This window comes from Sebastes fasciatus, chromosome 20, assembly GCF_043250625.1.
Source record: "Sebastes fasciatus isolate fSebFas1 chromosome 20, fSebFas1.pri, whole genome shotgun sequence".
Taxonomy (NCBI): domain Eukaryota; kingdom Metazoa; phylum Chordata; class Actinopteri; order Perciformes; family Sebastidae; genus Sebastes; species Sebastes fasciatus.
Window position 1 is genome coordinate 11,646,904 of NC_133814.1, and position 16,651 is coordinate 11,663,554.

The 16,651-nt window shown below is 41.8% G+C and overlaps 1 protein-coding gene across 2 annotated transcripts; it reads right to left on the reverse strand.

Moving 5' to 3' along the window:
• Window positions 1–907: 907 nt before the first annotated feature.
• Window positions 908–15,919, reverse strand: rnf40 (ring finger protein 40). 2 transcript variants are annotated; one of them, XM_074620244.1, is made up of 20 exons: window positions 15,830–15,919; window positions 15,198–15,346; window positions 14,267–14,434; window positions 13,641–13,935; window positions 12,640–12,840; window positions 12,276–12,397; window positions 11,931–12,077; window positions 11,540–11,614; window positions 11,247–11,366; window positions 9,902–10,081; window positions 9,547–9,682; window positions 8,588–8,709; window positions 8,165–8,430; window positions 7,861–7,978; window positions 7,624–7,773; window positions 3,344–3,553; window positions 3,126–3,251; window positions 1,951–2,091; window positions 1,748–1,849; window positions 908–1,355 (listed from the first exon to the last, which is right to left on the reverse strand). In XM_074620244.1, exons 2-20 carry the CDS (start codon window positions 15,333–15,335, stop codon window positions 1,179–1,181), a joined length of 2,994 nt encoding a protein of 997 aa, XP_074476345.1. In that variant the 5' UTR covers window positions 15,336–15,346; window positions 15,830–15,919; the 3' UTR covers window positions 908–1,178. The 2 variants fall into 2 exon arrangements, with proteins under 2 accessions (XP_074476345.1, XP_074476344.1); XM_074620243.1 differs by having other exon boundaries at window positions 3,344–3,556.
• Between the last annotated feature and the right edge of the window lie 732 nt (window positions 15,920–16,651).

The following is a 16,651-nucleotide window of genomic DNA, read 5'->3' on the forward strand; positions in this document are numbered from 1 at the left end:
GTCAAACTCTCCAATAGGAACCATGGCAACGGGATGAACACACACAGAGGACCTTGCCCAAGGTGATCCAAACACTGCTGTATGTGCTGACGGGGTGCCAAACTAGCCGACGTCTCCCAGGCATTGTTAATACTATAGCCTAACCAAGGAAGTTACACAACTCTGGGCTGTTGTACTTTATATATTAGAAACATATTTAGTTTTACACATGCAGTTTGTAAAGGATGGTTTCTTTTTAATTTTGAAATTGAAATCTCAGCTTCACTGATTTTACGGGATTCACAAAAACCAGCCAGGACAAAAACAGGTCCAAGAAACGCTTCAGCAAGATTAACCATGAACGACTGCATTTCCACGTTTTTCAATACATTAAAAAAAAAGAAATATTTAAAAGTGGGCCCAGTTTGTTAAAAATAGAGGATGTTTAAAGGTACTAAATTGGGAGCATTTCTATCGCCTCCGCACGGCTCTCAACATGGCGACGGCTGAGCCGGTGGCTCGCAACTAATGGTGCTAACAACAGTGAAAAAAAAGGCAACAGTGCTGACAGAGCTAACAGTGTTAACTGGGGGGAAACCAAGGGTAGGTGCAACACTTGCCCAACAGCGCCGTCTGTCAGGAGCCAGTGGGGCACGCTCACATGCACAAACATGCACAAAAAGCACGTCTGGCAGGCCCGGCCATGTCAACAAAGCACAGAGAAGCTCGGATTACAACACACACAGAGGGAGAGTGACTTCACTCTGCTCACGTAGACATTACTCCTCTATATCTTTACATAGCAGATAGTTGTTTTGCTGCTATAATAATGCTCTGAATGTCGAAATAGCACACCTTTAACATGGCAACAACGGCAAGGACAGGAAAAACAGTGCAGAGCAGCTCGACATATAACAATATCAAAATGTGCACAAACAACTGCGTTTATTAACTACAGCACAACACTCTCAGTCAGATGCGTCACTATCTGTTTGGTCACCAAATGGCAATGATGCGGTAAAACAAGTCTTTCCAAAGAGAGATTAAAACGGGGAAACACATCTAATCTGATATCCCCCAAAAATGTCTGACTCTTTGAATAAATCTTCAGTTCCTTTTGTCTTTTCTCTCTATTCGTTTTCTCTCCTTTGGTTCTGTCTACTGTTTTTTCTCTTTTCGCTCCTCCGTCTCTCCGTGAATTAGGTGATGTAGATGCGGTGGAAGTCGTTGGCTCCGAAGGCACAGTTGCACTTGGGGCACTTCCTCTGTCGGGTGTCGTAACGCATCTTCAGACATTCGTAGCAGAATACGTGGAAACACTTGGTGAGCACCGTCTCCTTGTCTCGTGTGTTGCAGCAGGGGCAGCGCAGCTTGGCCTGGAGACAGATAAATATATTATATATGGGACAAATAGGTCCTGCCAACACTTGTTATTACCTCTATCCATTGTGTGGTACCACAGCTAACACTTGAGGGTGTAACCAGTTAGCTTCATGATATCCCCAGACCGTAGTATTTCTGTGGAAGGTTGAGCTCACATTCTGGCCCATAATTCACAAATGAAAAACAGCAACTCAAACAAATTACAAAGGTGTAGTAATTTGTATTACAGCACATTACTTCCACTGGACTGTTATAGTTCTGTCAACAACTGCAGATGGTGCCAGAAAGCTGATGGTGTTTTTACAACTCCCTCACTACTAACGGAGGTTGATTAAAGCCATACATTACTCTGCATTAAAAAAAAACAACGCTTTCTCTTCCTGACCTTGTACTGGTTGATCTCCTCCTGCAGGATCTCATCAGCATCGGAGTACACCTCCACCTTCTTCTGTTTCTCCAGCTTCCGTCTCAGCCTCGACAGATCCTCCTAGAAGGCATCAAGAGAGAAGTGTTGTTGCAACACAGACTCCTGATGTGATCTTCCAATCAGAACTTTCAGGAGTAATGTGTGAGAGAAATACGACATACCTGTGCTCGTTTCAGGTTGCTGCTCTCCCTCTCCCGGGCGGTGCGGTTCTCAGCCACAGAGACCTGGATCTCCTTAAGCTTGGCCTGCGTGTGCTCCAGCTGCACCTTCAGGTCCTCTGCCAGCTGGGCAGCCTCCACCGCCTGCAGGAGGAAAGGAACCGGACACACTCAATAAAAAAAAAAAAAACTAATGAAATTCCTGAGTTGTAATGTGCTGGTAGTACAGTAAGCCGGGATAAAACTTGGCAATCCGAGTCTGTTCTTTGTGCTTCAACTTTAAAGATTCGGTCATAACTTAAACAACAGCCCCGTTGGTTTGTTATGTTTGATCCTACTGCAGATTGTTTATATTTTCCAGCACTGACGTTTATTTTCCACAACATACCATGCGTTTTAGATCCTCTTCATAGCTTCCAGACCATCACTGGTTTCATTTAAAGCAAGCAGTGCCCCGTTGCACAATTGCCGTCTTGACAGGTACTTGGTTACTGTTAGTAATTACCAGAAATATGTCCCACAAGTAGGCCCTTAACTACTAGCAAAGAGTGTGGGAATTGTGGCAGACGGTGGGTTTAATTGGCTAACATTGTGGCTCATTAATGCAATGTTTTGTGGAAGCAACCCCACAATTCTTGGATGTTAGAACTTCTCACGAGCACCTGAACACATCAAAATGTTGATGTGAACAAGCACAACTTTTTGCACATGACATTGACCAGATCCTCTTATAATGCAGTGTTTATATTTAGGAACATAGACATCTGGCAGCAATCAAATCCTCCGATGACTAGCAAACTTTAAAGGAACAGTGTGTAGCATTTAGGGGGATCTATTGGCATAAATGTAATATTTATCAGTATGTTTTCTTTAGTGTATAATAATTCTTTAGTGTTTTCGTTACCTTAGAATGAGCCGTTTTTATCTACATACGGAGCGGGTTGTCTTCACGCTATGTTTCTACAGTAGCCCAGAACGGACAAACCAAACACTGGCTCTAGATAGGGCTATTAACGTTTTTTAGCGGTGGCCACTGTAGTTCTCAACACGCTTGGCACACAGGAGAAGTTTCAGTTGGTTGCAATCTGCAACCTCCCCGCTAGATGCCGCCAAATCCTACATACTGCACCTTTAAATGCGAGAGCTAACAATATGATTGATGGCATCTTTCTTCTCACCTTCCTCTTGTTGAGTTCTAGTGCTTGTGACCGGACAGACAGCTCTTTTTCCAAAGCGGCAAGCGTGCACTGGAGGATGCCCTCTTTTTCCTCTAGCTTCTGCACAACCAACAGCTGGGCATCCACCTGGAGACCGACAGCAACAGTTAATACTTTAGTGCTCTGACACAATGAAAACCATCAGTGCTGCATTACCAGGCCAGCAAGTTACACGTCACCTGGGTTTTGAATGTGAGAACTTGGTCAGCCAACTCCTCCTTCTCCTCTTTCAGCAGTTTGTAGATCTGGTTGGATTTGATCCGCTCACTCATCAGCTTGAAATTGGCGTCGTCCTTCTCCCGTAACTGCTGCAACAAGCGGCTGTTCTGCTCCTGCATGTCCTCGAAGGCCTGGCCCGTAACATCCATCTCACTCAGCAGGGCTTCCTCCTCCTCAAGAGACAGAGGTGTCAGGGATCAAAAACAATGAAGAGACAGTGACGGACGGCGATGTTGCCTCTGCACTCCACTTTGTGGGGCCTTTTTTTGGCGGGGGGGGAATTGAGTCTCCAGCATCTACTCTTTCTAACTCCTTTATGCCTTTTACATAAACAATAAAAAACACATGTGTTTTTACTTGTACATTTACTTGTAACAGAGTGTTTTTACACTGTGGTATTACTTTATATTTAAGTAAAATATCTGAATACTTCTTCCTCCACCACTGTGCTCTTGTAAACAATTTAATCATAAACACATTGGTTGTATAGATATGAATGGTGATGACACAGGAAAAAAGTCACACTCGCAAAGCATGGTAAACGTGACATGCTCCGTGTTTCAAGACGGGTCGGGTGGGTTGCCAACATCGCCACAGATGTCCCCGTCCCTCCCCGCAGGGAGAGAGGGCGCAGCGATGACTAACAGCCCTGGGAGGTTCGGGCGAGGGGAGCTGTAAAGTTCGCGGCCGGTGTGGCGAGGGCCAGCCAGCTCACCCGTTGAGAAATGTAATTATATTTGCGGTTCATTATGAAACTGTGGCGATACAAATGTGCTTATGGTGGGCCGCCACGGTAATTAATGGGAAACACTGTACATACGTATTACAGTACATCATTTGCACACATGCAGCAGTCTAACAGAAAAACAAATTGGATTTTCCAGTCAATATTATCCCACAAGCAGACATATACGAGACAGGTGAAATAGAAATACATGGGCTTTAGAGCTGCAACGATTAACCGATAAAGCGATTAGTTGTCAACTATTAAATTAATCGCCAACTATTTTGATAATCGATTAATCGGTTTGTGTAATTTTTTTAAGAAAAAAAGTCTAAATTCTCTGATTCCAGCTTCTTAAATGTGAATATTTTCTAGTTTCTTTACTCCTCTATGACAGTAAACTGAATATCTTTGAGTTGTGAACAAAACAAGACATTTGAGGACGTCATCTTGGGTTGACGTCACCCCAGCTTAATGTCTCAATTGGCTCAGCTATATTTTTAAATGTGTTATGTGTTAAAAAAGGGGGAAAAAAAGACAACTGGCCTTTTTTGTGTACCTTCAAGTAACAACTCAAGTCAGTCAGTCAAAATGCATGCCTGCTACACAAAATGCAAACAGGTTGGCAGATCTGCTATGACATTTTTTTAAGACTTTTTAATGACATTTTTATGGCATATTATACTATGACCATTAAATGACATACTTACCTGATGTGATTAATTACGTTACACCTTCATTGGTCTATTACTTGGACTATGCATCTCGAGGCGCAATCACACCTGTTTCTGTGCTGCAAATGACGTAGCTACAAATTTTACTTTGCTTCATTTTGGTTCACGCTGCCCACTTACAAGCCAACTGGGGTCCATAAACAAAAGTCATATGATTTCACAAGTGTGCTTGTTTATTGGATAGTGTTGGCAATCTGTCAGCCTGCAAAAGTTAAATCCTGGCAGCCAGAAACTGAGGCGAACAAATCAAACACATCTGAGTCCAAAACAGTTTAGCTGCTGTAGTTTTTCTTTATACCAGATAAGAAGGCAGAAGTAAAGATACTATGTTTTGCCTTCTGTTCATTATGTTCTGCTAGACCTCCCAAGCATGAGGAAAGGCAGGATTTCAGATCTCAACATCTGTCTCCTTTGTGCTCGTAAAAATGGTACGGAACTACAGTTAAACAACTTAAAACGCGGTCATAACTCTTTTACACTTTGGTGTAATTTCCTGTATTTGATTTAAGTACAGTCTCAGTGCTACATGAAAAGAGACCTGCATTTTTTTTAGGTGGTCTTAGTGCAGTTGTTTGCTTTGCACCAGAGTTCACTTTGCACAATAAAACCCAAACTGAATCCTCAGGACTCTTTGGATGAAGATAATATGGTTCATATTAGATATGCATTGAAGACTTCAAGATGATATTCAATGTAGCACTGAGGTCAACAGTTGAATATTATTGCGAAAAGCTTCACATTATCTAATGTGGGTGTGTCCCCGATGTACGCAACCCAAGTTTCAGAATTACAATGACATTACATAACCAACATTTGACCCCAGTCAGTTAATGGGAGTCATAACACTCTCTGCTCTCTTATTCCCTTAGTTTTCTGACTTACTAATGAAATTCCACCAAAGTATCTCAACATTTACAAGACAGCAGAGCCAAGTAAGTGAGCTCAGATCTGACAATGTTTCACATACTTTGAATTTGTCAGGGTGCCTCATCCCAAAAAGATTTGCCCCACCCAAACGTATTGCATTTATATTTTTTTCCCTTAAAATGTCAACATGACCGTTTCATAGCATCAACCTCCTCCTCATCTTGTGGCAGGTTCAGAGAGCGGTGTCAATTAATTTGTACCAGATAACAAAATGTAACAAATAGATTAAAAAAATAAATTAATTCAGGGGGTATGTCGTGCAAGATGTTAAATAAATAATGGCGGAGCAAAACTATGTTGTCAGGAAATAAAGCTTATCAATAAACAAAGATGGACATTGTCAAAAACTAGAATGTGATTACGGTTGATTCTTGTATTAAAAAGGTTATGAGGATTAGTCTGGCAGATGTTTGTGTAAGAACAAACCAAAGTGGCTTCAGGGTTTTCTTTTTCACTCTTTTCAACAACACTGTTGCCATGCTTACAGATATCGAGTGCCACGACATGTATATTTACAACTAATATTTCAGACAGAAACTGCAGACAAAAACAAACGAATGAAAAACAATTAAAAAAAAAGTTATTGAAGAAAGAAAAAAAATGATATAATAAATTAGGCTAGCAGTATGTTTACCAGATGATCAGATTTAAGTTCCAGATCACAGCGTCAGCTTTCAATTCCTCTTTTGTTGCCTAAGATTAGGAGAACCTCTTTTTTAGGCAAATGTGATACACATTACACTCCTTTCTTACACAGCTGGCTCGTTCATATTCATATCTGGTGCTGCCCCGAAGGTTTAAATCTGACATTATTCCATATAGGGCTGATGGTTCATATCTAATTTCATGCTGGTATGACATTTTTAATACGTTTAAAAAAGTGGAAGAGGTTTCAATTTTATCAAGCTTGTTTACATGTCAATTTGCTGCTATGAACAACTGTAAAACATAATGCATGTGTAATAGATATTGCATTTGGGTAAAAGCTGAAAAAATATTTTTTTTGATGGTTACAAACTGCTGGAAAATAAAGACAATTATGTAGGGTCGAGCGATATGACGGTATATACCATACAACGGTAGAAATGTGTCCACCGGTAGAGATTTGGCAATACCGTTTCCACCGTGGTAGCAATTCTCACGTGATCTCAGGATTTGCGAGTGATCTCACACGAGGCAACGTGATTTGGGCAGACATGGAGGAGGAGAGTGAAGTTGTAAATACTGAGCAGAAGGAAGCATCCCAACCAACCCAAGATGAGGAAGAACTCTATTTACATGATTACCAGACATTTGCACACTGTAGTTTATTTTGACAGTGTTTTGTCAGCTTTTCAAAATGAAAGGAAAAGTCAAGTCTTTTCTTCTTTTGGTATACCCTTAAATACAAGGTTGTGTGATTTTTATATCACTGACTGAAGTCAGGCTGGTATTTATTTGGAATTTAAAACCTGTTACACTGAAATTATTGTTCTCAGGAACCTTAAAGCTTCCATTTTGAAAGAATTTTAGTTTTACTGTTTTGAGTCTTTTGTTTTTAACTGAAGTGTTTTGATTGTATGGAAGATCCAAATAAAAGAAAAAAAATAATCAAATGAAATGAAGTACAGTATGGTTATTTTAAACAATTCCTTAATTGCATTTACAGAACAATTACTGTATCGTGATATATGCCGTTACTGTGAAATACAACTACATATACCATGATAGAAGATTTTGGCCATAACGCCCACCCCCTACAGTGAGGCTATTGAGGCTTTTCCCCTCTTCCAGCATAAGTGAACTAGGTAAAAGTAAACATAAAAGTGGTACACATGCTCATGCTGATATTTTTGAGAGAACAAAACACACACACCTGCTTCGTGGCAGCGAGTTTCTTCTGCAGATGCTCAATGGTGTCTTCTGCCACTCGAATCTTCCTGAGGGCGTCTTCGTCGGCCAGCTTCTTGCTTTCCTTCCTCTCCCTCTCCTCCAGCTCTCGCACTCGCATCCTCAACTCATCCACCTGGGCAGTTCGAGATGCGGGTTATGAGATGCAGAAAAGAAAGTGTGCAAAAGTATGACGGAAAGACTAAGACATCAAAGAACAAACCTCAGCTTTAGATTTGCGTTCAGCTGCCATGAGCTGCACTTTGTCCCTCTGCTCCTTTGGAGCCGACTTGTACATGTCTAACAAGAGCTTCATCTCTTTCTGGGACTCCTGGGCTTTCCTGATGGGTTAAAGGAGACATAGAGATCACATTAACATTAGCAATCCCATCAGTTTAGTCAGTTGAGCGCTTCTAAGCGTGCATACATTCGCTTAAAAAAACGTTGTTGCCGGTAAAAAAGAGCAATCAATACAATAGTATAAATATATATAATATAAAGTGTACTAGAGTAGAAGGGGGATGTACTTGAGTTCTACTCGGAGCATCTTCAGCGTGTCAGAGTCCTTCCTCTTCAGCTCGTCGCTGCGCTGCCTCTCTCTCTCGCGCTCCCTTTCTCGTTCTCGCTCAGCCTCCCTCTCCCTCTCTCTCTCCCGGGCCCGCTGCCTCTCCAGTTCCTTCCTCCTCTCCTCCTCCTCCTCCTGGTCCTCATCCTCCTCTTTCTTCACGTCCATGCTGTCATTCGTCGTCTCCTCTATATTAAGAACCCCCGTGTCGCCACTTTGACAACGCAACTGTCGACAAAGCAAAAATGAAAAAATTAAGAAAGACTTTATCTGATAAATAAAGTGAATGGTTAGAGGAAATGTGTCACTACTAATGTTTCAGTTTGCTTAGAAAAACCCTCTGGATGTAGACAGTAAACATTTGTCCGTGAATAGCGCTATCTACCTTATTGATCTCCATCTGGGTTTCCCGCAACTTCCTCTTATAGCGCTGCACGTCACCTTTCAACTGCAGATTGTGGTTCTGGAGGCTGCTGATTAAGTGTCGCATCTCCCTGTTGATTGGTCCTGAGAAAGCAGATACACAATGAGAGGCAGACGTACACAGAGCACAGTCAGCGTGTGTTTTTTGAGTCATTCAACATTATCTGGTGACTGTAAATGATGAGCTCAACTGTGTGGTGGATAGGAGTGCCAGTATACAAATGATATGCACTGTTCCCACAATGACAATGCCTACGCCAATAAATAAGAAAAACATCTTTGACGCTTTGCGTTATCATCCTCAAATTACTGTAAGTGCATAAAACATAATCCATCTCTAAATACAGATATAGATTTATAAATACAGTCAATACTAGGTCACAGTGAGGAGCTTTTCCCACCGATTAATAAACCTTTGACAACACTGGTGTTACCGATTACACCGGAAATTTTACAAGAAAAGAGGACGCCGTGTAAAGCGCTTACTTTAATCTTTAACGTTGGATGGCTGTGTGTCTGGCCTCTCCGGTCGAGCTTTTGCTGCGGGGCAGCAGGTTTCCACTTGGTCTGTCAACTCTCTCTCGTCCCGTGTGTGTGAAATCTGACTCCTGCTACTCTGTGCTGAGACTCCATACGGAGCAGACACTTTCCCTTTCAGTTTGTAGCCTCTGTCGTCCGACTATGTATTGATTACAAGGAGCTGATACGCGAAAATGAACTAAATGGGTTTTGTTTCTATAAAAAAGCAAAATGACAGTGGGGGCGGTGGGAAAGTAATGTAATCGGTGTATGCCCGAACACCGTGTAATACCGGTAACACCAGTAGCAAGCCTAGTATACACTAATGCAGCATGCTATGGAATGATTTCCCTTCCCTCTTCAAAGACTTGTTGATAGATGTGAGGGTATTTCAAAAGGTACCTGCTTGCTCGTTGGCTGCCAGGTTCTGCTCAAACTCGATGCGCAGCATCTCGTACTCTTTGCGCACCTGGGCCAGGGTATCCTCCAGCTGGATGACATCAGTCCGCAGCTTCTTCTGAAGGGACAGCTCATCACTCTGAACAGTTGAAAACAGTAAGACATTGTTGACAATGTTGCCAAGCAGTGGTAATAATACACACATCGAGGTTTAAGTTGCTAGGACAGAAAAAGAGAAATAGTTGGAATGGCAACACTGGGCTACAGTCAAGATGCAGTGAAGAAAAATATCAGCGCCGTCTCTGATGACACACTTATTTTTTCTCATGAGATCAACTTTGACAACTATGAAATTTACCTCCATGTGCTCAATCTGTCGGAGGTGGGCGTTCTTGGCGGTGAGCAGGAGGGCTCGTGCCTCATCCAGCTGGGTTTTCACCCCGAGGGACTCATTGTAGAGCAGGGAGAATTGGGACTGCAGACATTTGTACTCTACAGTCTCCTTCACAATGTCTTCTGGAATATTCCGCAAGTCCATCTGAAAAATCAGGAGATGACAGTGAAGGGTGAGCATTGGAAGTCTGCACTGGCCCAAAACGATAACTTCAGTCATAGATTTACTAAATTAATATGAAATGGGTTCTTGACAATCAGGTGTAGCGTTACCGATGCTTTTAACCCTATGAGACCCACAATAGACCCATTTTAGTCTTTTTTAGGGGGGGACAGGGGGTCTTTATGGAGAGATAGCAGATCAGCAGTAGATATCACATAGGAGTGGTTTACATCATCTGAAAGCTGAGAACCTGAGGATTAATTTGATATACAGCTCAGCACTGTGTGTCAAGTTCTTCTAGTCATAAATCTGAAATAAACATGAATTAATGAATGGATGAATTAAAATAAATTGTAAAACTGTATAAGGGCTTAGAACATTATGATGGAAGTATATGATGGCCATTCCCATGCTAACTTATGTCTCATAAGTTGTTGCAGCAATTTTGGGTTGATACCATTTGTTAAACAGATTTGATTCTAAATTTAACCATTTTTTATCACTCGAGAATTGATAAAAATTATCAATAATCCCTCAAAAATACCACATTAAGACACCAAGACCTTGAGGAGCACCATAGAAAAAGCCATGTTGTGATTTGGTATCAAAAACTTTTAACATTTGGAGATTTCTGCAAGAATTGCATTTTTTGGTGATTAGATGACGAGCACTTCTGTTCTGGAAACTGCTCAGAAACCCCCTTATTGTCAGTATACCTAGGAAGGCCATCCGTCCTCTGAATGCTCTAGGTGTGTAGTTTGTGGTTGTAAAGTTTCTTGAGGGTGTGATTATCCTAGAGGTCACAGCAGGTCATTTTATACAGTGATGTCAAGTTTTAAAAAAAATGGTCTCAATATAATTAAATGGCTATTATGGGGACTAAATAACACATTTATACTGCATTCAAAAAACTGCACAGTTTTTGCCCCAAACTGCATGTGATTATCGTAAAGTGGACATGTCTGTAAAGGGAGACTCGTGGGTACCTATAAAACCCATTTTCAGTCACATATCTTGAGGTCAGAGGTCAAGGAACCCCTTTGAAAATGGCCATGCCAGTTTTTCCGTGCCAAAATTTAGAGTAACTGGCTAAAGTCGGTCTGGATCGCCAGCAGGCTAATCAAACAACCAGTGGTTGTAACTTTACCTTAAGCTTCTCACTCTCCCTCACAGCCTCCTGGAGCTCCACCTGCAGCTTCTCCAACTCTGCCATGCGGCTATTAGCCAACTCCTGGTTGTGCTCCAACTCTGCATTGAGACTCTCAAACTAAGATTAAAAACAAAGACAACATGTTATAGATAGGAAAAATGTGCATAGTATAAAAACACTGCTGTGCCAGCACAAACAGGCATCTGAGATATGAAGTAAGTTCTGTGTGAAGAAATAGACATATGTCACACAAACATAATTGCAAAGGGCACTTCCCTATGAATGCTCACCTTCTGAATGTTCAGTGTAATCTGGCCTCCAGAAAGTCCACCTGAGCTGCCTGTGCTGCTGTATCCAGACTTCAGCTGCAGACAGCAAATGCAGAATATAGGTAGAACAAACAAGCCAGAAAATCAACATGAAAGCACACAGCACACCTTCACACATCCTATGACATCACCTCAGATAATGCTTTTTTTTTTATTTTCAGATGGCTGATGCAAAAAGTACGACTCCATCAATGCAGGATGGATGCGCATCAATAATAGCAGCTGGCTTGAAACCCACTGAGGCTTAGAGTTTTATCACTGAATGAGTACGCCTCATGGACAGATAAAAAGCACACATACATGCACTAAGGAAAGAGGCAACTTGCATACAGATGATTTCATACAAACGCACCTGCTCCATGGCTTCGGCCAGATGTTTGTTGAGCTTTTGTTCCCTGTTGCGGAGTTTCTCAATGTCCCACTGCAGGTCTTCCACTGTCGTCTCCATCTCAGACACTTTGGTCTCGGAGCTGGTCACCTTGTCCACTAACTCATTGTACTGCAATAGAGGCAAAGACGTGATAACAGCTCTGTCATCGGTGAAAGTATGCACCAAAATCAATGGCTACATACACACAAACAACATTTTTACAATTTTCTCACTCGCATACTCAAACTATTTCTGACACATACCCACACACAATCACAAATATTCACCACACGCTGACACCCACTAACAGGGCCAAAAACGTCGTACCTCCATGGACATCTTGTGGTGACGGCCCTGCAGCAGAGTGGCCAGGTCTCGCAGTCGACTGTTCTCCTCCAGCAGAGTGTGGTTCACATTGATGATGTCAGACTGGCTATCGTCATCACATGCTGCCAATGAAGATCAAAATAATTGTGCCAAATTAGAGTGGCGCTAACAAGTAGCAAGAAAAACATGCTCACATTTATGCACACCAACAACTCGATAATGACATGAAACACTAGTAGCAGATAATTTGTGTTAACACAGGACATAAAATGTGCTGCAGGTGTTCCTCCTTCTTATTTGTATGCTTGTGTCAGTGGCTTATCATATATGATTGCGTCAGTAACAAGCATATCTCCACAGTTACCTGCAGCCTGGACTTGCTTGCACATGTTGTCGATGCGGCTGTGCAGCCTGTCAAAGACACAGACCAAGCAGGCAATGGCTTCCTTGCTGAACTGCATGCGGTCTTGGAGGTGCAGGGTGAGCTCCTCCTCGCTGCTGTGCTCCAATGTAGACAGGAAACCCTTGGCATTGTCACTTATTGGAGCAAGGGGCGGCGATGCACCTGAACATAGTAAGAGGTGGTTGTGTACGAGATTGGTTAAAATCAGCAGATGGTCAAATGATCAAAGCATTACACTTCAGACTTTAGCTACAAAACTGGAAACTGTGTGTGCCCTTATTGAAGCTTAAATCTTGGAAACCCATGTTTGCCGTTGACTTGACAGTTAAAAATGCAAGTTCTCATGACATTTAAAGCATGCAGCAATGGACGAGGCAAATACAGAGAGAGAGGTTAGCATTGCTTTACAATAGCTTGTAATTCTACAAGCTTTTTGCCAGAAGAGTCAAGGGAAGGGAAGCTAAAACAGTTGCACTCTTAACACCTTCCAACGTTTTTTCTCTTGTCTTTAAAGATGCTTTCAGGTTCAGTAATATTGTTCCTGCCCTCTGCCTTTTCCTTCATTTTTACAACAGATGTTGTCACTTTGAGTAAATACACATCCAATCACCTTCAACAATCTATGACTATCAGACATTTTATTGGTATTGTGCGGAACATACATGCTCTTTCATTTACATCTACTCGTGCACTGTGCACCTGCGTAATAAAATTATTGATTTCAAGCGTTTTTGCAAAAGCTACACAAAGTTAGCAACAAGTGTAAACAGCAGTAGCAGGGGAACTGATATTGAAACCTAATATGGATTCATACCCATGTAAACACTTTCATCAAAATTCTATTAATGTAAAATAAGGTTAGATAACATATTATATGGTCATATTACAGTAGTAGTACATAAATACAGTCAGTGACGGAGACCTTCGAGAGATCAGCTTGATCAGGAAAAAACCCTGCTTACCTGTTGTTGAGTCCTGTGGCGGCTCTGCGGGTGTCAACAACTCTTCTGACCCAGTAGGAGGCGGGGGCTGCTTCTGCTCTTCCTGATGCCCCTCCTGCTGCTCTGCCTGCTCCCCCTCGTTCTGGCCCTCTGGGAGTGGAGGTGGAGGCACGGCAGAAGTTGGTGAGACCAGACTGACACCATCTTCCTCCATAGGTGTGGGTTCAGGCAGAGGGGGTGCGGGTGGGGCAGGGGTAGATATCACCGGCGCATCTGGCTCAATGCGTTTGCGTAGAACGTGCACATTTTCGTCCAACTGCAAATCAGAAACACACAGATTTAAAGAGCAATGCCATGGGTACATTTTCTGTACCATAAAGAACAGATATTCCAAAAACTGAGTCCTGCAATTTGTAAGATCTTTTGACTCTGCAAATTGGCTACGTTTACATGCACATATCAAAATAAAATACATATTATTATAGATGGTCAAGTTAATGCAGACAGTTGGATAACATTTACATGTTTTACATTTCCCTTGGGGCTTTGACAGAATGAGACCCCCCCTAACCTTTCTGAAATCAAGTTTCAACTCAAAATAATGTTTAATTAGGTTAAAACAATGTAATCAAATGTGAAGAAGATACCTGCGACCAGTAGCGATTGACAATCAGCAGGGTGGTGTCATCGGTGGCTTGTCTCTTCTCCAGCTTCTCAATTTTCTCTCGTAACTCATCCTCCATCGTCTGTCTCTGCTCCAAGCGCTCACACAGCTTCTTATTCTTGAACTGGAGGACCTTCATGTCCATTTCCTCCTGCACAGAACAAATACAAACACCAAAGTGAGACGCAGTCAGAGATCCCGAATGTTGTTTGGCAAAATAAAAAAATAATACTTGAGATGAGCTACAATGTATCAAGTCATCCTGGTGGAAGTAGTAATAACTGGACTACTAATAGTGACTTGTGAGCGTAAACTCTGGAGCTCGACTCTCTGGTGACAGTGGCACAGGAAAGAACACTCAACAGACTGCTGGCCATACTGGACAACGCCAGCCATCCTCTGCACGCTGTCATCACCAAACAGAGGAGCTTGTTTAGCGGCAGGCTGCTGCTCCCCAAGTGCTCCACAGACAGACTCAGGAAATCCTTTGTCCCCCTGAGCCATCAAACTGTACAACACCTCTCTAGGGAGGGACAAAGGAGGACGGTCTGCAGGACAGATTATAATGCACACAGTGCACTTTCATAGACTAAGCTACTGGAGTTACCCTGCACTATATTCCCTTTTAACAGTCTTTTCTGCACTATACTCACTTTTTTAATAGTCGTGTATCACAGCTGTTACCCTGCACTATATTCAGTTTTAACAGTTTTCTTCATCTCCTTGTATTTTTATATCTGGTATATTTTTTTTGAACTTTGTACTACTAACTTTTTTACAAACATGTTTTGCACTTAGGAACTGTGATGCTGGAAACTTGAATTTCCCTCGGGATCAATAACGTAACTATCTATCTATCTACCTACCTATCTACCTACCTACCTACCCATCTATCTAAACACAACATGACTGACCGTAGAGGAGACTCCAGCTATGCGTATGGGCTCAATGAGAGTGGTGGTGGTCTTCTCCTCTTTCTTGCTCTTCTTCTCAGGTGGGCCAGGGGGGCTGTCCCCACCTGAGGGACGTTTTCCTCCCCCAGCACCTGACATCTTTCCTTCCCCTGCAAGAGACCAAACATGACATGACATCCTTGCGTTGGTACAGCTTTAAGAAAGGTTTGCAAAAGGAGAACTCATTCATTTAATGACAGCTAGCATTAGCCTTGCACACAGGGCCACTGGTTTAAACTGTCGGTTAATAAAGATCTTCTGGTGCTCATGTGGAAATATGTGCTCCTGAACTCATATGCGGACTGTTATTATACAAACTGCTGCAAGAAACGCTACCGACTAGTTTGTATTTGGCATTTCTGCAACATTAGCATTAGCTTGCTAACGCTAGCTGTGCTAATGCTAACGTTAATTCTACGAGAGCTGAACGTTGGTTGCTAAACGGCGCTCTTTGTTTCAGCCTGTTTAATGACTGGTAGTCGCCTTTTTTTAATAACAGACAATCACTAAAGCGCGTAAGGTATTGTGTGCATAAACTCTACAAGCAAAGACATATATAAACCTGTTTCCTGACTAATATTAACGTTACAAACCTTCACAAGGAGCGACTGAAAATGTAACTCAGTGCATCTAGAGAAGCTACAGGAAATGACGTCAATGTACTTCCGCGGAGTAGTTTGTTTTTTTTAATCTTTTTTTTTTATTTAATTTAAAAGTTAAAAAAATAACTACATTCGTGGAATATTTTGCGTTGAAATTTAGCTAATCATTTACGATAACCTTTAACATTATAAAATTATTTTAAAGAAATAAACCTCTCAGAGAATTGATTTCAAAATACTCCTGCTGGTTTATAAAGCACTAAATGGTTTAGGGCCAAAATACATTTCTGATCTTCTGCTATGTTATGAACCATCCAGACCTCTCAGGTTATCTGGATCAGGTCTGCTTAGTGTCCCCCAGAGTCAGAACTAAACATGCAAAAGCAGCAGCGTTCAGTTTTTATGCACCAAATATTTGGAACAATCTCCCAGAAACCTGCAGGACCAACTCCAACTCTGAGTTATTTTAAATCAAAGATTAAACCTTTCCTGATCAGGTTCAGTAATATTGTTCCTGCCCTCTGCCTTTTCCTTCATTTTTACAACAGATGTTGTCACTTTGAGTAAATACACATCCAATCACCTTCAACAATCTATGACTATCAGACATTTTATTGGTATTGTGCGGAACATACATGCTCTTTCATTTACATCTACTCGTGCACCGTGCACCTGTGTAATAAAATTATTGATTTGAAGCGTTTTTGCAAAAGCTACACAAAGTTAGCAACAAGTGTAAACAGCAGTAACAGGGGAACTGATATTGAAACCTAATATGGATTCATACCCATGTAAACACTTTCATCAAAATTC